The following is a 22225-nucleotide window of genomic DNA, read 5'->3' as shown; positions in this document are numbered from 1 at the left end:
CGTCTGTCGCACTTTTCCAGTCTCAACACGTGCACGTCAACATTTGGAAAATACATTTATTCACAGAGCTCATACTGTAGAAGTCTAACGTTAGAAGCATAGTGTGCAGTTCAGCCTCTTGGCAGAGAGGAGATCTGATGGGAAAGGTTTAGTCTGCAGATCTCAGAACACCTGTACAGAAGTTGACATGTGCAGGTTAAATATTCCAGGTGGTTGGTTATACAGTGTGTTAAACAGGCTCTCTCACTCAGATTCTCATCTCAGCAATAACTTGTTAATTCAAAGCCACGTTATTTACACATGAACAAAGGAGTTTGATACATTAGGCTTCACGTCTTATAAACCAAACTGTTTTGGTCGGTTCACTCAAATTACAGAGCTCTATATTCATCCGTCCTAATATCTCAACATTTCAATACATTTGCCAGAAATTGTGGATAAACTTGAACTTCTCCCTATATTTTTTCCACCGTTTCAAACCAATAAAATCCTACTTGAAGACTAAAAATCAAAGTGTCTGTACACCACTTGGGCAGGACAATACGGCTTGGTATTTGAGTGAACTGACCCTTTAATTTCCACAAGTGTCCATTCAGAAGTGCTGGCTGCTGCAGTGAGTCATCTTTAGTTACCAGTGTCCGAGGTCATTCAGAGAGAAGTACCTGAGTCTGACCTGAGCTGGTCCAAGCTCAGGCAACTGAAGTCCCATCATGGCAGGCCGAGGGGGTGGAGGGTATGAACTGCCTCTAAAATCTGGAGGCAACGGCTTTAACTCAAGTGTCCGTCTCCAATAAGCGCTGCACTGAATGTTGAGTCAGGCACCCCAAGGTTTTCTAATATATGTATTATCCACACATCACGGCACAGTGCTCACCTGCACTGTGACGGGTGACAAGGCTTCAAGACACATCACATGAGAGCGTTTTGAAAAGTAGAGATGAGGAATACTGGACGAAGCACGTGAACAAAGTAAACAGCTGTGTATCAGCTTCTGATCTGCGCTCGGCGTGTTAGCCGTTAGATAATCAGCTGCAGTGGCACAATGACGTGGCGAGGGTAGTTTTCTGTTCTGCGTCAGGATTCACATCACATCATTTTACTGTTTGCTCACGAGTACATTCCTTATGCTCAACATTAGTCTTCTTTGAACATAAGCCACTATCATCAGCCAATGGGGTGCTGCGAAATAAACAATATAAAACAATTTGTATTTTTATAAAACTAATTACACATGCCCCACGTTTTAATTCTTTAAAATACAGTAGGTTTACAATAGTTAGCGTGATTGCTGAAGCTCATCCACCCTGCAGTCGTACTCAGGAAACAGGTGTGTGTGTGTGTGTGTGTGTGTGTGTGTGTGTGTGTGTGTGTGTGTGTGTGTGTGTGTGTGCGCGCACATCAACTGCTAACATGCTCCAGTCTGCACGTCTCCATCTTCACTTTAAGCCAGCGTCACAAAATGTCAGCGAAGAGTCACACCGGGGCGGTGAGAGGGGCGAGGTGTGGGGAGGAGGAAGAGGTGGTAATGAGGATGACACGATCAAAAGTCTGTTTCACCAGCACTTCCTGCTCACTGAGCTTTCATCCCACCCACCCACCCCCTCAAGCGGAGGCGTGTAGTTCCTCCATCCACCTGTCCTCCCTTCTGACGGCCTCCTTTAGGCCTCTTCCTGCTCGGGGAAGTTGAGAATCTTGCGGTGAGCTTGCCTCAGGTACTGCTGCTGTTTGAAGTACACCTTAAACGCCCCCTTGATGGCCACAAAGGCGATACCTCCCTGTAGGTGGAGGAAAGCAAAATGGTGTTGAAAGTGGACTTAAAGACAGATTCAGCTCAACACATCAAAGCTCTCCCCCCACAGCGGACTCTTGGAGGATTTACTTTAATTTCACACCGACTATCACACACACGACAGCATCTCATAAACAAACATGCAGATGATTCCTGTCTGTTTCCTGCTCAGCTGTGACCAGGAATGCAAGAGCACTTACAGATATTTTGGTTAAAAAGGATCATTCAAGAGTAAAGGTGGAGGATTCTGGAGAGTGAAGCCTTAAAACCCAAACAGGAAACTGGCTCATTTACGGCAGTCTGTCTGAACAAAGGTGTGTGGATGTCTGAACGGCCAACCTGAATGAATATTACAGTGTATCTAAATAATATTCAAGCCGGGGCTGTTCTTCCAGTATGTGCGCCTGAGTGCAAACAAAAAATTAATCCATTCAATCAGCAAATGTGATGACTCATTAATCGTCACAGGAAGCCTGAAAATCTTCCTTCACTTTGTTTTATATTAGTTGTGATCTTATGGCTGGACTGCTAGGGGCACTTTCACAATTTCTCGAGTACACGGTTAATAACAGAGACTAAAAAGCAATAAAAATGAATGCTTATAGTGATCGTTTACTCTAAATAAACAGTATTTACTGTTTATTTAAAAGCTAAGACTGAACTTAAACTACAAAAATCTATTTAGAAGAAGAAAAGTGGAAACTATTTTTTGAATCCTGACCTCAATACTAACCAACCAAACCTGCCGAGCTGAGGGCCTTTAAATTAGGCAGGAGTGTCTAAGCTGTCAGTGGTTGTGATTGTGTAAAACTAAACAAACATGGGCTCCGGGATAACTTACTAACTCAAGTGTGTCGGAAAAGTAAACAGAGGCGTCCACACTGGCACTTTGACTAATACAGCATGTGATAAATACTGATGTGAAGTTTCAGTCGTCTCCACTCTGGCTCAACACAAAAGGAACAAAGCACCATCTTGTGGGAATATTCATTAATTGCGCTTTAAAAGTTAATTATTTACAGTGGTGTGTTTTTCTTTTTTGTCTCACAGTGATCGATCACGCCGAGAACAAATAAAGGTTTGACTGATGATGCAGCTCATCTGTTCGCTCTCCTTCCTGCAGGTTTAGTAGGTGAGGACAGAGTGTTCAGCAGTATCAGTGCAGCCCAGATCGCATGAGCCGCTCTGGTTACCTTTCTCTCCTCCCATTTAAGATTTCTCTTATGTCTAAATGGCTCATACGATGCACAATTAGGCCAAATTAGAGGAGGTCGTTTACTCAATAGTAGGGCTAAAACAAGGGGGTGGATATACTAGTTGTTTGTACTCTGCTCATCGAACCCCCTGCAGAACTATTGCTACTGTCAGGTGAGTCATACGGTGAGTCTGGTTGGACCCACCAGGATGGTCCTCTGCAGGTTCGAGTTGACGCTGCTGAACATGAGCTTCCCCACGATGGTGGCGATGGTGGGGAAGACCAGGGCGCCGCACAGGATCCGTGTGGCTGACACATGGTCTGCCAGGGGGCTGGCCTCTGCGGGGATACGAGGAACTGGACAGCCGATCCCTGCAGACACACAAGCATTAGTTTTATTCCTGCGTAAACCTGAGGGCGCAGCTGCTGACACGGTTGAGTTTCAGAGGCTGAGGATTGATTTATTTATCTGTTTTGTGGCTGTGATGAAGTGAACACCGACCAGCTGCAGTGAGGATTTCTGTGATGGATGAGGAGACGGTGTTTGAGGTGTTAGTAACTCTCCATATTATTTGTTTTGTCTGAAACTTTTCTGCTATCATCAGGTTATGATAATCAAGTTTCTGACTCAGCTCCTTACATGAATTTATATTATTGTCCTTTGAAAAGACATCCTGTCTGTCCAGCAGTGATGGCTGTTCTTTAGCAGCAGCAGACATTAGAGCATCATCATTTCATACTGACAGTTACACCTGAGTAAGGTTAGACTCACACAGTGCAGTATACACGTAACAAACACAATATAAACACAGATACACATTCTCAGGATCAAACGTAAGGAGCGTGTCCTGACCGGGGAAGATGCTGTTGAGGATCTGCAGTTTGTTAGAGTACTTCCTCCACAGGCGCAGGACGTAGTCTTCCCAGCGGATCATCTTGCCGAGGATCAGCATGACAGGAATGGTGGGCAGCCCGATGAGAAGGAACAGAGGATCAGCCCGCTCCATAACATCCAGGCCCTCCTTATGGCCGACGACCTGGAGGAGACGGCACAGGAGATGGTTAGAGTGGCAAACAGCTGCACACAAGTATATACTAGTTTTATCTAGTATATCTTTACCTGCATGACAGTGACTGCTCCATATGTGACAGCGGTCCAGTAGATGGAGCCCACCATGATGCCAGCTGCAGCAAAGGGGCCAGCCTTGGAGATGAGGCGGTCAGCCAGGTCCAGCACATAAACCACAGGACCTGATGGAGGCATCATCAGACTTAAGTCACAACTAAGAGAAATATATTTACCTATAACACGTAAAACTGTTGGCTAACATAAATATAACTGTTATCCATAGTTTTAGAGAGCTACTTCAACCATTACTGCGTACTTCTTGACTGAGAATCTGAACTTCAGGGATTATTATCCACTGATCTGATAATCCTCCTAATGTAATGATCATTTTGTGCATCAAAGGTCAGGAAAATGTCCCTCATTATTTTCCCTGACAGCTCAAGTTGTCAAAAATATCCTCATTTCCAACCAATTAGATGCATCTCTCTCCCCTCTACAGAAACAGGGTTACTGGGTGTGCTATGCTTGGAGGCACATTACGACAGTGCAGTGACATCAAAAGCAAACTTTCTTCCTCAGACTTTTCCTAAGTTTAAAGCAGGCTGTGTAAGGTGCACGCCTTGTTTTGCAGGTTTATTGACACTTAAGGAGGAGCTTCAAGGGTAGGGCCCACTGAGATTAAAAAGAACTGGGATGCCTCTCGACCAGCATGTAATAAGAAATTAATCTGAAGTTCAAACTTGCCTTTGGAGTAGTGACATCCCTGTCTGACACCAGGAGCAGGACCTTAAAAAACAGCTCTGCTGCATTCCCGTCTCTTGCATTCTGGGCCCACTCGAGGGAAATCATGAAATATTTACAGGAAGGCAACCTGATTTCCTCACCCAGACAGAGCCATCCACATCCTATTAATAACTAGCCCAGGAGTCAGTGGGAGGGGAGCGGGGAGGCTGCCAGAGGGACTGAGCGCAAGACAGTGCTGGGCCTCTGTGTGCGTGCTGCTTTGGCACTTGGTAAACTGCAAAATTAGGTCCACAGAGCACAGCAGTTTGGGCTTCCAGGCTCTGAAAAACCTACACTCTCAAACACCTTACTATAATATCAGTGTTACACATGCACGGTTCTCATTTCCAGCAGACGGTGACTGAAATCCTACTTCAGACAGAGATACCACTGCATCTCTTCTCTAGTTTAGAAATAAAGCAGTCAAGTTGTTTCAGAAACAGTGCTGAGTCACTGCTCATTATGAAAGCAGGACTTTGTTCAAGAACACCTTTCCTCTGGCCATGTCAGCAGCTCACTGATAAATATATTGCACAGCAAGTAAAAAGAGCCTGATTGACCTTATAGCACAGAAAGCTGCCATCACTTAGAGTTAAGGACAGCTGCGGCGGTGGGTTACAGGCCGTTACTGGGAAAGGGATTACTGCCAGGGCCCAGTCAGGCACAAGGACAGATTTCAAACAAACACCTGAGCAGATACATTTTTGAAGGAAGGGAAAGTGGTGACACATCTCTAACTACAACCTTAACAACATGAGCTTAGAGTAAAAGGACTCAGTTTCCTGAAATAACTCCAGGGGTGCCGTGAGGAGTTGCACCCTTTCTGGACTTGCTTCATAAAACTGTTTGTGCAGCCTGGCCACTATGAGGCTGGTGCCCGTAAGTACCTGCCACACGCTGCATACAATCCATCCACTGTTAGCAGTGCACGTATTTCTACAGCTGAGTACATTCACTGTGCTGGTCTGTGCTAAATGTCTTTACTGCAGCGCTGCAGTCCACTTGTTGAGGAAAGAGCTCAAAGTGAGCGAGGTGCATTTATCACTTCTAAAGAGTATCCGAGTCTGAGACAGTTTTTAATGCAGCAGCTGTCTCTTATCTGCCAGCAGCCATTTGATGCTTTCAGGCCTCCTGTTACTGCACCAGTGTTTGCCTTTGGGACTGACCTCACAATGCTCGAGACCATTAATATGCCATATTTTGATGACAGCACTGGGATCTCTTCCGCTTTCTCCCTGCCTAAGCATTACGCCATCCCGGGCAAAGGGGACTAGACTGCCCTTAATGGCTGCTGGTAGCAGATTCCATAATTAAGATTATTAAAAAAGGAGGGAGGGAGAGGAAAGTTAGGAGGGGGCCCTGTGCAACTGCAATACCTCGGTAGTGGGCACGCACATTGGCACGCTGTTCCAGCTCACTTGTTTACTCTCTGGGCTGAGTGTCAGAAAAGGAGCAGCAAGGACACGCCGTCCTCAGGAGTTATATAGCGAGCCAAATTAGCATGATGGGCTAGCTTTGGTTCTGCAGCAGCTGCTGGTGGGAGTACAGCCAGAACAGCATATAGCTGCCCTGCTCTTTGAAGGCTGAAAAATGACTGCATCTGAGCTTTAACAGTTTTTGTGCATTAGGTGACCAAATATACTGGGTCTCTGTACTAGACATGGCGTCGTATAATAAAGAGAACGAGGCTAGAATAAAAATTATGTGAGAGGAACACTGCAGCAATGATGCAGCAAAACCAAAAGCACTGTACTCCTCCGCCTTGCTTTGAAGTGGACTAATGCCCAGCGTATCCTGCAGCCAGAGTCTCAAGTCCTCAGTCAGAACAAAGAAAAATCTCGTGGAAATTCAAACCCTGACAAAGCAGTCGTGTGAGTAAAAACCCTGCGTAACAAATCCAAATGCTTTGCAAATTCAGTCTGACCCAAGTCTGACGTCACGCGGTGCCACGGATGCAAATCAGTGAATCGCCACTTAATGTTTGCATGTGCTGGCCTGCTGGAAAGGACAACACGGAGGTACACCCTCTCCTCATCACCTAGAAACGCTGTGATTTCATGAATCCATCAGCAGCTCTGCTCATCTCCTCTGTCGCTGTGGGCCTTTGATGAGCTGCTCTGTTTGCTCTTTCCGTGACCCAATTTCACTCCCACTCCTCTCATCCAAACACATCCAACATCCCTGCACACCACCTCCGTCTGACCCTCACTAAAGGGATTTGGGGGTCGGTGGGTGGGTGGGGGTGAGGTAAACTCAACAAACACTGTGCACATAACCAACCACTGCTCTACTATCCATTTCCTATTCAAACACTTTCAGCATTTAAAAAAAATGCAAAAGTGAAAAAACAAAACCCCTAAAAACACATTTGCCTGCTACAGTAAAAAACGTCTTATGACACACACACACACACACACACACACACCAAAAAAAAAAAAAGCTGTGGTGGACAGTGTGCTAACTGCAGCCTATTAATTCACTTCCAACTCTCAACCAAAAATTGGAATAAGTGGCAAAACAAAGTTTAGGCTACTTCGTCTGCAGAAATCTTCCCAAAACATCCTGAGGCTAAAACTCCACTGCACATCCTCACAGTCTGTCATCTAAACTGAAGGGAAACCAAAGAAAGTTACATCAAAGGCAACACCAACCTCAGCAAATGAAGAGTGATGGTGGCACGCTGTTTCTGTGTCATTCTCCGAGGGCAACGTCACCCAGCAGATCAGAAACGAGGAAGCTCTTTCAAAATAAACCGCTGGCCAATCCATCACCATGCTCTAAACCACTTCAGTATTTGAACACATGACTAAAGAACACAAACTGTGGAGTGGGCATCAGGAGACTGAGGGTAAACATTTAGCCACAAGTCACTTCTATGACTGGCTTTTTTTATAAAGAGCTGTCCAAAAATAACAAGCCGCAAAGCCATCATAATAATACGGCACAGTGTGAGAAACACTGATGCAGTCAGTCTAAACTGTAAATTCCACTGGCGCACTGTACAACAGAGGCTCAATTCATAAAGTGCCTCAAAGCCAGAACATGTGAGACACTAACATTAGATAACAAACATACTTATATATACAAAATTTCAATAAACAGCGAAATCAGATCAAACAGATCCATTAGGACAATTCTGATTTCACAAACAGAATGAGCAGGGCATGTTACAGCCAACAATCCCAAAGATTGCTTAAAGAGAACTGAAACACTATGAGAGGTTGACTTTATAACTTACTGTATGGATATTTTGTTTCACTTTTACTCAGCTGCTACATATGCTGCACATGGACAAGACGTTACCACGTCAGAGCCCCATTGAAAGCTAAACTATGATATTCATTTCTATCTGTATTCTTTTTATGCTTTGGGGCAGGGGTCTCAAACCTGTGGCAATTTCCTCCTCTGTCTAATGTGGCTCCCCAAAAATCTAGTAACAGGAAAATGAACAATTTCCAACTGAACCTCAACAGCAGTGGCCAAGAAGCCGCAAAGAAGGATTGAGAATTTAACTGGTTTAACAATGGTTTTGCAAAGATGCCATTCTTGGCCATTCCTTCCCCGTTCACATATTTTACAAAAATAAATATTCCTGAGGGAAGGGGATCAAACTTGTTTGTTATCCACTGATTATTTTGTCACAATTTCTACCAATTTCACAACCAACCTTAGTAGAAATTGCCCCATATTGGCTGCATGCTTTTGTTGTCTGCAGAAATGTTTCAAATTTGTGAATAAATAAAACTTGGTCCATAAAACTTTGCGCTACTGAATGTTTTGGGGTTGTTTTTTTTTTTTTTTTACTTCCAAGAACTGATTAACTGTGCTTCTAGGAATTGAGTCAATACAAATACAAAAGGGCTGTAGACACATTCACATATACCCAGCAACCACATTCCAATAATGAGCTCGTAGATAGAGGTCAGACAAACACTTGAGGTTGGAGAAGCATGCACAGAAGCTCAGCTTAAAGCACCAAAGTGAGTGACAGCACAGCATTGGTCACTATAAATATACATGAACCTGTTTACCAGTTGGGCCCAACCTCTTGCAGGCTAACACTATGTTTGCTTCTGTCTCAAATTTCAACGTCTCACTCTCTATGAAATGGCAATGGGCCAGGGGCTGATGGGTAACCAAGTGACAAGTATACAACTTCAAATATGCCCAAGTCTTCACATCCAGCAGCAAAAAAATCTAACAGATAAAACCAACTTCCCTGTGATGCAACTGCAGTGTGTTCTGTGAGAGTCGTTCACTGTCTTAGAAAGGTATGAAGAGATCTGAGAAAGCGAGCTTGTGTCCAAATAAGCACAGCTCTGCGTGGTGTATCTTCACTAGGTGAGTCATAGCTTTTGAGAACAATCGAAGCCCTCGCCACTCTGACGTGTCGAGTTAACTGAGGCAGCCGCTGCTGGTCAGTCAGCGAGCACGCCCCTGTTCGTCGTCACAATGAAATGAAACATTTACCCAGATCGCCACAGAACTTATGCTGGATCTCGAGTAAATAAACTGAGGCAAGACAAACTCAACAGTTCCCAGAGTTCAGATACAGTTGCAGGCAGTGACTCAAACAGGAGTTTATTTACATGGAAATTTGCTCTGTAATTCTGCTTTGATGTTGACAACTGCCAGAAAGGCTGTATGAGAGCTCAGCAATACACTATATTACATTTAGATTTGTGAACAAGAAATTTATCTCAGCTTCTCAGCATGGCGTGGGGCTATAAGTTAACCAACCTTATATTTTAACCATGCTGTACATCACACACTACTCTATAGGATCTAAAGCCTTTCAATTTTAAATGATCCTGAATATACCTGATCCTCGTTTTGAACATCTAAGCCACAGACATAAATCACACATAGCTTCAAAGACTGGAGTACTGCAATCACTCAAAGTTTTGCAGTAGACCTTGAAAAACATAGCTGAAGGAATAATTATCCTCTTAATTTCCTCAAGCACAGAATCCTCTCAGCCCAACAAGACAACAAAAGCTAGTGACATTTCAAGGCCATCTCATCACGCTTCCACAAGGTTTTATCTTCAGAGAAATGCAACCCACCCAGTTTGGGAAAGACAATGAGGTATTCTGCATTGCACTGTGGGCAGGCTACGCGTGCCGTGCTGTTGCCTCGCTGTTTCTCGTCCACCCAGCGTTGCAGGCAGGTCTGGTGAACCCACTTGGTGGAGCCGCGGCAGCGACACGGGCGAACCCACTCTGCCGTGCGGTCATCTTCGTCCGTGGCAAAGCACACCCAGCAGCTCCTAAAACAAACACACATGCCCAAATTCACGATGAGACACTGAAACAAACATGGCTGCAAAAAATGAATAAAAATACTAGCAGCCACCAGCTGTACCCCTCAGTCTCCTAGTAGACAAACTTATGCCATTAATTTCAAAATCGTACGTCAACTTGTTCTCAAGTTATCGCATTCACAAGATTTTCAGAAAACTTACTCTGACCTTGAGGTGAAGGTCACTGAGATTTGAACTCGTGTGAGATTTTTAGTAGATACACCTATGGTATCAAATCTCCTACATCACCTCATTCTCTGCACCCCATCAGCCTTGTACAGCTGAAGGGTAAAAGAAAGACATGGTTGTAAATAGAGCTGCAAATATTGATTCTTTTAGTAATCGAGTAATCTTATAATCTAATAATTCAGTGTCCAACCTAACAACCCTCAGGTCAGTGGCTCAGAGTTTAATGGCTAATGGTTTGGGGGTTTTTTGGCTTGTGGAAAAAACGTTTGTGTTTTTATATTTTTAAATATTAATGCAATTTAATGAATACAATGTTTTAAAAATATTTTACTTTTAATCTGAAAAATGTTACAAAAGTCTTGAAATTAATATTGTCTAGTACACCCTGTGCCCCCCTTTAGACTCACCCCTGTTTGCTGCAGGTATCTCATGTAAAATAGGACGGCTGCTGTCAGCCTTCATTAAGCTGTATCATTTAAACATGCTATCAGACCAAGTTATCAGTTCATCTGCATATTTTAATACAGCTTCTGGAGACTTGGTGCAGATTTTTCTCTGCGTAAAACAAACGGCAGATGATGGAGCAGCTACAAAGTGCTTTGATGAAGGACTCCTGCTAGCTCTTTCCCAGTAATGGTTTTAATGGTGATTATAGGAACAGAGTTGTTGTTTTAGATGCTAGAAACAGGTTTTCCTTCACTCAACCTCTCAAGACTTTTTACTGACTTCTCCTAAATACGTTTGCATTACAGGTCTGTTTTTAGTCGGGTGAAAGGCTCATGTTTACATTATTTAACACACATTTAAAGCATCGAAACAAAGAATTTGTGTTGAGAATTTTTTGCAATCAAATTATTTGAAATACTCAAATTGTTGCAGCTCTAAAAGTAACAACAATTTATCACAACTGAATGCAAGATTTAAAAATAGAAAAACTGATTAGATGTGGCTTCATAATTGTGACTGATACAAGAGACAAAATGACCAGAGTCTATGCTGAATGAAAGCTAGGATTACATTTAAGTGAACAAAACAACTATACAGACGAGGGTGAGCCCATGCAATGAAATCAATTGAGACAAAGTTAGAATATCTTGCATCTGACAATTAACAGGCTTAAAGTCATGGAGCTGTATGTGTGTGGTTGATGAGAGAAAATCTGCACTTAGCAACAAAAACTATTGTGACTCAGTTTTTGAGCCGATGAGACTTATTTGGACTTCTTACCGAGTGTTACCACAGTCGTTTTCAGCATTCACACAAAGCTGATGGAAGTAGTTAATAAAGTCTTTCTTACAAGTCTACGTTGGGTGGCCTTGATGAACACACCCGCACAAACAGCATTGCTCTGTGTTGGTGTCTCTACATGAAATCAGCCGATCAATACATAAACCCTATAGGCAAACAAGCTGCAATGCTGACTGAATCAAGCATATCTGACAGGAAGTGTTCAATGGACACACAGCAGCTCAAACAAACAGGCCCTTCACCCTGCCATTAGAATACAAGACAATTTCCAAGGGATTGCATTTCAGATCACATCAGTGTCAGCTTCCTTTTCTAACAAGCATTGGTAAAAGCAGCAACCTATGCTCCACATATACCGATTCTCTACTTCCGTTGGTCCTAGCCATAGCTACACATTTCTGACTTTGACGCCAGTATTATTCACAATGCTACTCATACACTGAATCAACAGGTCAGTGTTCATTTTGACAGCTGATTTTATTTTAGTTCTTTTTAGTTTTACTCGAACTATAGTATTATTATCCTAAATCTAAAGTGATTCAGTTGACTAAAATATAAAGCGTAAAAGCTTGTTGTGTTTTTACTGGTAAGAGTGAATCCACACAGTTTACAAAGCATCTTATTTTCCTTGACTTCAAATGTGAAATGTGGGTATATCTCCACTATTCTCTTCCTCCCCAAGCTTGTCTTGTTGTTGTTGTGAGAAAAAAAAAAAAAAGGTCATTGATGAAAACTATGACAACGTAATTCAAGCCAAACCACATTTTATCCCGTGACCTCTTCCTTCCCTGTTCCCTTACATACAGAGATGGGAGTAAACCTTCTCTTTACTTCAGAAGCGCTGTACCTCTTAGGAAGGTTCTGCCGGTCTTTTACAACCTTACCCTCCTCCACTGCAAAGCAACGCAACATGTGCAAGACAATTTGATATCGAACTTCCCTGACCTTAACAAAGCACATCTCCTAGTGTGACATATTGCATTTCCATAATTAATCAGCAACGTGCGACTGGCTGGATGGGTCACCACCAGGGTGTCTCACTGCATATAGCTCAGTTTGAGAATCCGCAGAACCTCACTTCAGCTGCCATCAACTCATGAAAACCTTCACAGGTTAGATCTGAATAATTGATGTAAGTAAATCAACAGCATGTCTAGAGTCTCGACTCCGCCAAGCTCAAGGGAGTTCTACTGGTTCTCCGGTTGCAACAGTATACTGGTTTTCAAGTATTAATATGATATGAAACTTGATGGCTATCATACCATGAACATTTGCCTATGAACAGTATCTTGCTGTGCGCATCTCCTTTTCTCATTGACAACCTGTCAGACAACTTGTGCCACACATGCACATCCGGAGGAGAAATGTCAGCAAGAAACAAGGCTGATGCCACCGATCTGCACTGTCCGCCTGAAAAGAACCTAAAAGCAGAGTGCAATCACTTTAGATATCCCAAAATAATCAGCTCTCGTGGATTTGTTTATTGGGGGTGGGGGTCCTTCCAAGTTACTCATCTGTGTAATACTGTGATACTGTCTGGGGTATATATATATCACCAAAATGTACTGATTATGGTTTTCTAATCATCCATCCATCCACTTCCGCTTATCCTTTTCAGGGTCGCAGGGGGGCTGAGTCTATTCCAGCTGTCTTAGGGCGAGAAGCAGGGTACATCCTGGACAGGTTGCCAGTCTGTCGCAGAGCTAACAGTTAGACAAAGACTTCTATTTGGCAGTTTGCAGAAATGAAGGAAAACCACTTAAAAATGTGGTTTTAAAAACTTAAAAATGTTTAGGTTTTTTTTTTTTTTTTTTTAAACTAGCCTGTTGCTAGGCGATCCACTGGTTTGGTAGCTGACTGCTGCCCGTGACCCATTTGTGTGTGAGATTTATGATCTCATTTTCATAATTACTCTGAACCTTGAACAGCTGGCATTTCACTGGATGAATGAAAAAATGATTAGTCTACACACACCTCCCATAAATCTCTGGCATACAAAACTCTGATTAAGAACCCCCCCCGCCTTTCCACCCACAGTTTGTGATGATCTAATTTTGGTATCATTCACATTATGAATTATTTGTGCTCAGAATTCTAGCAGATTACTATTCCAAAGGTCAACCCAACAGTAAGACACCTAACCAAAGCACACTGCAGAAGAAGGTGCCTGTGTCTGACCTGATAAGCTGTAGCTACAGTTTACTCTTCCATTTCCTGTTTTTAAACCACAGGTATAACAGGAACAGGGAAAACCTGTTTACTTTCACAAGGAAGTAAAAAATGTTTCTTACACCAGGAATTTTAGAAATACCCCCGCACCACAGCTCCATTTGTTGAATCCCTTCATGGCATGCAGAAGTACTATTTAAAAAAAAAAAAAAAAAGAATGAAGATGAAGCATGGAAACAATTTGGTGACTTTCCTTAACTTTAGTCAAGAGAGGGGGAAAAACTGGTTAGTTTAGAGCGACATTTTCCTTGTTGACCACCACTAGCAACACTCAGCGTATCCCTATGTAACACCATAATGGATGCCAAATCTGTGGACTCCCACCACCATACTGAGAGCTAGATGTGCTCCATTACTGGGGCCACAGCAGAGTATTTGGGGGGGGGCCTCTGTCAAAGACAGCATGACCAACATTTGAATTATTTGTTCAGGTAGCTACCTCCAATGAATTATTTGTCAATACTCCCCTGGTGTTGAATAAAATATGACAACGCAGGAGAGGACACTCCAGGTCGAGGTGATCAGATGACATGTCAGTGAGAATGTGTGGTGTGATGGAAACATCACCCCCCATTCAAGATCATATCTACAGTCTTTACTGCGGTTCACCCTATAGCTGACCCCTCCCTATGTATGTGTACTGGCATCATACTACTCAATTTAATTCAAATAGGGTTCTCGCATTGATCTGCAATGCAAAACTGAAAAAACCAAATATAAAAAATGCATCATAGGAATCTATGTGCGACACCACGGGATCTTCAAAGACACTGCAGACTGAAAATGAGGCTGCCGTTTAAAAAAAAAAAAAAAAGTGATGATGAGACGCCGAGTAGAACGGTGGACAGACGTCTCCACAGAAACACGACAGCGGAGAACAAAACCCAGCTCTACCTTAGATTCACTGGCTCTTGTTCCTGTAACCCAGCCCCAGAGCATGACAGAACCTATTACAACAGCAGTGAAACACTATCTTCTGTGCGAAACCTTAATCTCTGGCTTGCCGTCGCCTCAGCCCTGTTTAACAGAACAGTCAGCCAGATAAGCCAAAATGACGACTGCATACTGAGAATACCTGTGCAGTCTGATATATTAAAACAAACAAAAAAAACCCCAAAAAAAACAGGCTTGTATATCAGAATGCAACAATTTTCTAAATATGTTAACCCTATATGCAATGAAAAGATGCAATGAAATGATGTAAAATCTGCAGATTGACATGCTGAATTATTGCTAATAAAGTTGCTGAAGGACTTTCAAGAACACAGAGACTCGATGATGGCGACGTGCCTGAAATCCACTGAAGGAAGGTGACCTCCTGTATCACCAAGTTATTTACATGTTAAACAGGCAAACTCATGTGGGTCTCTGCTGTTTTTACAATAAAGCTTTAATCCACCTAATGCACAGAGACTGCTTTGAAACTTCAAGGGCAGGCAAGCAGCAATGCATATTATCATTTTTATTTCGGCAGTTATTTTGAAAACCCTTCAAGCTCGCGGGATCAAAAGAATGTGCAGCACAGAGGCACTGTGGATCCTGTCGAGCTGCGTCACTGTCACGCGTTTCACCTCAGCTGTGGATTTTATTCTGATAATAGAAGAAAGCTCCAAGCTGACACAGACATGGGAGAATGGGGTCTTAAGGTACACTATGCAGGAATGGCCATGATGTGATTGACACTGAGATATTAAGGCCAATCTTAATATTAGTATTAAGTGTAACTTTCTCATCGTCTCACAAGCCAGGCTCCTGTCCTCAAGAAGAGCATAAGCCACCCCACAAAGGCTCCTTTAACTCAGCAATGATCATGTGACTGTGGGAAGACTGGAAGCTCCCCACTATAAAGGCAGAGCACCAGACTCTGGTCCACAAACATCTTAAAGTAAAGTTAAGGCCTTGGATGGCTTTTATGAAATCACTATGTTGTCTTGTCCAAGCTGGTCAAATAACAGCTCAAAGTGTTAGTATTGCATTAAACTTTGTGTGTCAGTATCAAGTTAACCCTCTGGGGTCGATAGACGAGCCAGTATGTCCAAATCACATACCCAATTTAAGATTCCATAGCAACAAGATGCACGCCAAGTCTCCATTTCAACTTGTGTTGAAAGTGCAGACTTCAAACTACATGCTAGTTTTTAAATTGTGTGTGTATAAAATGCTTTTTTCTGAATACTATCGCAACGGTAAATACAGCATTTTGTAAGGACAGCGAGTTCTTGTGAGAAAAAAAAAAAAACAAAAACACACATGACGCCTCTTTTCCATTTGTGGAAAAATTTACCATGTCAACCAATCAAAAAAATAATAAGGTGACACGTGACATTTGGTTTAGGAAGAGTGATGGCAGTGAGAGAGCGAGTGAGAGATTTGGATAGCGATTTCTAAGACAAGAGAGATTTGTGACATTTAGTGTGTTTGAAATATAGCTGGTGTGTTTTGTTGTCTTGTGTATTTAGTGTATTGCAGTTGTTTGAGTGTCAAAACAATGAGGGCACTACTGTTTCCAGCCAAAAAGCCACCAAAGGCAGATCGCAATGTAAACGCTGTTTCCAGGAGAAAAAACACGAGGTGTGTTGTCAGGTCTTCAGGTTTTAGGCCTGTCATGTGCTCTTAAATTAATCTTTTAAATTTATATTTGCATTCCAAGTTATGAAAACGATATGTTAAACATGTTTGGGGTTGAGTTCTTTGGGATTTTAGATCAACTGTGTTAATGCAGTGTACCAAAACGAAAAAAACATAAGGGTAACTTCAGACATGTAAGGTTGTGCTGAAAAGAATAATATCAAACAAGGCAGGGTAAATACTTTTAAAAGGTGAAATATAAATGTACTATCAAAAGTAGTGAAAAACAGCCAATTAAACCCCAGACGCCAGAGGGTTAAACAAGTCATTAGCTGGAATAATGACTCTAAAAGTCTCCATGGGTTTAGAGTGATGGGTCTTTAATAAACAAGTCTGATAACATAACACAGTGTCCTCCTTTCAATATTGTGCAACTGAATGTAGCAACTTCAGCTTCTAAAAATACCAATACCAATCAACACTTCAATGACAGTCTCTGGAAAAACATTTTAATCATTACAGATATTTTACTAGTCTGGGGCTTATTTATATTAATGTCCAGTGTGTAAGAGTCTGACCTGAAACACAGCAGAATCTCAAATTTAAGTAAAGTTCAGTTCAATGAAATATCAAACAAGGAAACTATTACAACATGAGGGCACTACCTAAGAAAATAAATGCATGTGCTTTTAGTATCGCCACAAAGCACTGTGATCTGTGGTGTACGACAAAGTAAAAGGACTTCATGCTTTAAATAGCCTTTGAGTGGCTAGTGTCCAAAGTTAACACACACACAAAAAAGCCAAGTGGTGAATTACTCCACTTTATTAATAAAAACCTTTTGCAGTGACGTGCCACAGATTCAATGTTTAAATGTAATTTTTGATGGTACATAAAAAGCTAGGAAGGCTCAAACAGCACTGAGAAAGCATTGATTTGGGGCAAACAACATATACAGGATATTCTCGTTAGTTTGTGATTTAAATAACTCAAGCCTGTTATCTAAACCAGCTATCTTAAAATGTGGCATGAGCTTCCACTGGCATTAATGCTGGCTAATACAGCTTATTTATGCAAACTGTGGGTTACCAAAGAAAGACATGCTGACCAGCCACTGATTTGTTTCTTGGAACATGTCATTAATCTACTCCATGCAAACAAAATAACAAAGTCTCTGCAGTTGTTTTCCATTAAAAGGAAAAAAAATCAAATCATAACTCAACCGTTTGATAAGGTCGAAAAAGAGCCTGCATAAGCTGACAATGTTCCATATTAAAACTGCAAATTCATGACTGTAAGGTCAGTTGTTCTTAGCGCACGCACAGCACATATTTATCGACCCATTCACGCAGAGATCAATGGGGTCAGCAAGAAAAGAATAAAACGTAGGTTCTGTATAAATAAATAAAATAAAAAAGGTAAGGCTGGATTAAAATGTGCTTCGTACTTCCATTTGTGAAACACTGCATTGCAGAGGCAGCTGGCTGTTTGTGGCAGGTCCAGATAAGAGCCTCTCGAGTCTCATGTTTGTCAGTGATAGAGGCTGGGTACACAACTGTCTAGGAGTAAGCAGACATGACATACATCTTCCTGCCTTTGGCTACTCAAACATTGCACGGGTTATTGCCTCTGCTACGCACCAGCAGCACGCAGCTAAAGCACGTTTCACAATGATCATGGGCCCTTCCTTTCTTTCTGCCACTGTACTATGTGCCTGGGAAATGATTTCAAAGTCCAATGTTCAATATTGACTCAATATTCCTGCGTTACTTGTGTGCCAAGTCTTTTACAGACAGCATACGCTATTTTAAAGGAAATGGCACGCATCACCTCACCCCCAACAAACAAAAATTCAGGTCACATATGCAGCATGAGAAGACTTGGAAAGCGTGTCATGTCACTGTGACATAAACAAAGAAGTTAATCATACCCATGAACGCCTGTTATGTTTTCACATACTGAAGAAAAAAAAACAAAAAAAACCACAGGCAGTCTGATTAGTAATAAAAAACATTTAAGATTCACCAACATCCAAATTAAAAACATAACTCCCTCCTTTCTTGAACGATAAGATTTTATCACAACTAACAATATATAGCACTCAAGGATTTGTCTGTGTCCTTTACTTTTGTGTATTGCCAATATAAACAGAGGTAAGATGATAACTTGCATGACTTGGCCTTTTTCACAGACATTTTGTAACCCCAACAAAACACTCCTCCAAATCTCTGACTTGGATTACTTTGTATTTCAAAACATATCACAAAGCAAGTGCTGTTGTTGACCGATCTTTCTGGGCAGATGAGATCACAACTCTGAATAGATAATTTAACTGAAGGCCGCGAGACGCCAACTACCCACTCAGGTTTGTTTAGCGGATTAAATTGACGCTTTTTACTAGAATTGTTGAATTGAGTGCAGTACGAATAAAGGCCACCAAGTCAGTAAACTAAAATAGAGTTTTCCCTATTGTACATACGCAGAGGCTTTTAACTAAAAACTTGGTGATGTAAGAAATCACTGCAAATGAGAACGTTTATCTGGCAGCAGGAGCCAAACCTACACGACATCACATCAACCCACGGCCACCAACACAATGCTCCAAACATGTGCAAAATGTATACTTCTTTTGTGTCTCATAAAATTTCTCTTAGGCTACGTTCACACTGCAGGCGAAAATGCATCAAATCCAATGTTTTTGACCCTATGCGACCCATATCCGATCATGGTATGACAGTGTGAACGGCACAAATCCGATATTTTCAAATCCGACCTGGGTCACTTTCGTATGTGGTACTGAATCCGATACATATCTGATGTTTTAGAAAGCGACTGCTGTTTGAACGGTCATTTCACATGAAATCCGTCTTTTACGTCACTGACACAAGACAGACGCCAATTATCAGCGCCCGATAGGACATCGTCAACGCTTCCTGGCCATCCGGTGTAGATGTCAGTGAAACTGTTGGGAAGACAATGTCAGAGAAACGTGAACATTTTATTTGTACTGTATAATCTGCAGATTCTGACAGAAATCTGCAACTATCCTTTGAAACACCGCTCCTCTCTAAAACAGCAATAGGGATAATTATTAGGCCATATGTAAATAACAAAATAACTTTATAACTTAAAGCAGAATTGGGAAACGTAAAGTCCGAAACAAGTCTTTATATTAAGGGCCATCAGTCAAACAATACTGTTTGCTCTGGGTCTAAACAGAGCGCACTGTGTGTGACGTCTTCTTTTGCGCATGCGGGCCGCTTTGAGGGTTCACACTAGAGCGTGTTTGCTGTTACATTTTATTTGTAGTGTGAACAAGCAGACAAAAAAAAAAAAAAAATCGGATTTGATCAAAAAATCGGAACTGAGCATTAAGACCTGCAGTGTGAAGGTAGCCTTACAGTATATAAACCTGTTAGGTGAGTTAAGCTTTAGCCTCATTACTTAAACTACAATATGGTAGGTATTTGCAAAGCAAAAGTATAGCTGCTTTGACAGGGAAATTGTTTAACTTCTGTTTTAAGAATTGCATCATGAATTACACTTTGCCACGTAAAGTTATCTTTTCTCTTAATCCTTTATAAGCAATGACTAAAAGCAATTCGAAATGCTGAAAGTAAGATTAAAAAAAAAACAAAGTTGAACACAAGCTGATTAATTCTTTCCTGAAAAGGATTTAACTTGTCGCTGCAGGAGTTTGGCAGATCACAAATATTGAAAATGCCTTCAAGGTGAGGATCTGAAGGCAAACTATAGGGAAGCTAGAGAATAAAAGTACCTTTGATAAAGTGTAGACCTCATACAGCTTCAAGTGAACTAAAAGCTTTCTATTCTGTGGCTTTACACTCCATAACGCCACTGAGGTTCGGCCTGTTGATAAACTTCTACTCTCTGTCATGATGAAAGTGAAAGGAGACCCTTTTTGACCAGAATGCTGCCTGACAGAATCCATGGTTGAACTTCTTCTTTCTGTTGTGAAATATCCCAGCTATGACATGGTGATAAAGCATTGATGAAAATATGTTTAAGCAGACTTGCTTTGTTGCTGGCTACAGAAACAGCTTCTCATCTGCTTCCATTTACGTTTGCGTCTGTTGACGCTGATTGTACACCATAAAATGATTCCCCATGATGTAAGTGTTTTGTATTCTTTTCTTATATATGAGTGTATATAGTATATTAACTTGTGGAGTTCTGATCTTGCTCCTCAGTTACATTCACGTGTTCTCCTTTTGTTCTACTTGACCGCAAACATTTTAGAGCACCCTGTATCTGATTTTCGCTTTTGTACAAGTACGTAAAAACAAACTTTGTTCAGACATCTTACTAAAGAAAAGATTCTCCTCGAAATTAATGAACGTTTCAGCTGCCACAGAAATTACATTCAGTGTCTGATGTAACACAGATAAGCAGGTTTGTTCTGAACTATGAACGTGACATTTTCAGGTATTTTACTGGACGCGGGGTCCTGCCTAAGAGTCAATAGTTAATAAGCCAAATATTTGGACATTTCTCCATGGCCTTATGAATTGTTTCCAGTTTGAGAACACAAAAGAACTGGCCATAGAAAGTTAAAGTGATTACTTAACACAATATCCACCAATTCATTGGCAGAGCTAGGAGTCCAGGACTTCCTTTGTAAACTAAAAATACCCTGGCCAGGCAAACTTAATGATATCCAGAGCTGAGTTTAAAGGTCGTGTCCTGTTAAAAAATGATAGTGTCTCACTTAAAGCCTAAATTGGGGGACGGTATTCTGACAATACCATCCCCCAGTTTTTCTTGACGACTGTTTTGTTTTGAAGTTTAGCTATGTGGCTGCCATTAGCATGCTAGCCCCAAACTTGAACTCACCTGTCCAAATTCTGCTGCATGCCAACTGCGTTCTGTTCCGCCATTGTCGTAGAGGCCAAAAAGGTTCAGACGCTGTCTTCTTGGCGGAAATTAATTGCGTTACAGGTAAAACATTCGCAATTTAGTTCTCGTTAATTTGTTGCAGCTAAAGTCGACGTAGAAAAAACCCCACAAAAAAACAAAAAACACCTGCTAGCAAGTTAGCTGTTGAACTAATGCTAACAAGCTACATAGGCCTTCGTCGAGATGCGGTGCAACACCCGCAAACGAACCGGTATTTTTTTAATCAAAAAAATATTCCTCCTCCTCCGCCGCAGTCTACGTAACACTTATATGCGTTGGATAGGCTATTTCGGGCAAAATTCTTCTTTACATCTGCCACGGCCTCGTTTGGCGTGACCGTTTGACTCCATTGACAGGCTGTCTCTGAGGTAACGCAAAGACACCACGTCGGTGCGCATATACGTAATCAAAACAAAGCAAGCGCCGCAAAGTCGAGCATGGGAAATGTAGTTTCACAATGTCTCTCTCTCTCCTCTCGCTTTCTTTATCTCTTCGCCGAATGCCCAAATAAAAGCTCTGAATCATCTCCAGAGTTGCCAAGAAAGACTATTAGAGGTGTATAGCCATTACCAGTACGCACTGCGAATGTAGTTATTCCCGTTCGCACATGCGTGTACGCGAGTGTGAACCACGACAAATGCAATAATATGACAAATACGGTCCAATAATCTCAGAGAGGAAACCTTATCCATAATGTGATTGCGTGAGAACTGATTATACATATTTAGAAGACAATCTCTGAATGTGAGAACATATTTTTAAAACATAATGTTTTTCTATCCTTTGTGCTCGTTTGTTTTCCTATAATGTGTCTGTTTAAAAAAAGTATACAGTATAAGTTACACTAAATTCAATGGAACTGACAGACAGAAAGACAGACACCTTTGCTGACCGGCCACTTTATCGTTTGAAACTACAACTCCCAGCAGGCTACTC

At 41.7% G+C, this 22225-nt stretch overlaps 1 protein-coding gene across 1 annotated transcript; it reads right to left on the bottom strand.

Moving 5' to 3' along the window:
* Window positions 1-42: 42 nt before the first annotated feature.
* marchf5 (membrane-associated ring finger (C3HC4) 5) lies at window positions 43-21684 on the bottom strand. The gene is made up of 6 exons (XM_084948821.1): window positions 21227-21684; window positions 9903-10105; window positions 4105-4235; window positions 3838-4021; window positions 3190-3356; window positions 43-1775 (listed from the first exon to the last, which is right to left on the bottom strand). The coding sequence occupies exons 1-6, from the start codon at window positions 21268-21270 to the stop codon at window positions 1659-1661; spliced, it is 846 nt and encodes a 281-aa protein (XP_084804947.1). The 5' UTR covers window positions 21271-21684; the 3' UTR covers window positions 43-1658.
* Between the last annotated feature and the right edge of the window lie 541 nt (window positions 21685-22225).

The sequence above is a fragment of the Perissodus microlepis genome, chromosome 13 (genome assembly GCF_051167445.1).
Source record: "Perissodus microlepis isolate ML-2025 ecotype Zambia chromosome 13, ASM5116744v1, whole genome shotgun sequence".
Taxonomy (NCBI): Eukaryota; Metazoa; Chordata; class Actinopteri; order Cichliformes; family Cichlidae; genus Perissodus; species Perissodus microlepis.
Note: the sequence above shows the minus strand (reverse complement) of the source record. Positions and strands in the feature narration are given on the sequence as shown.

Excerpts from the sequence above, each read along its gene's own strand:
- marchf5 (XM_084948821.1), bottom strand. The coding sequence starts at position 21,270 with ATGGCGGAACAGAACGCAGTTGGCATGCAGCAGAATTTGGACAG. Across the intron at positions 4,022-4,104 it reads GAGCAGTCACTGTCATGCAG|GTCGTCGGCCATAAGGAGGG; the intron begins GTAAAGATATAC and ends CGTCTCCTCCAG. Across the intron at positions 3,357-3,837 it reads CCTCAACAGCATCTTCCCCG|GGATCGGCTGTCCAGTTCCT; the intron begins GTCAGGACACGC and ends GTGTGTCTGCAG.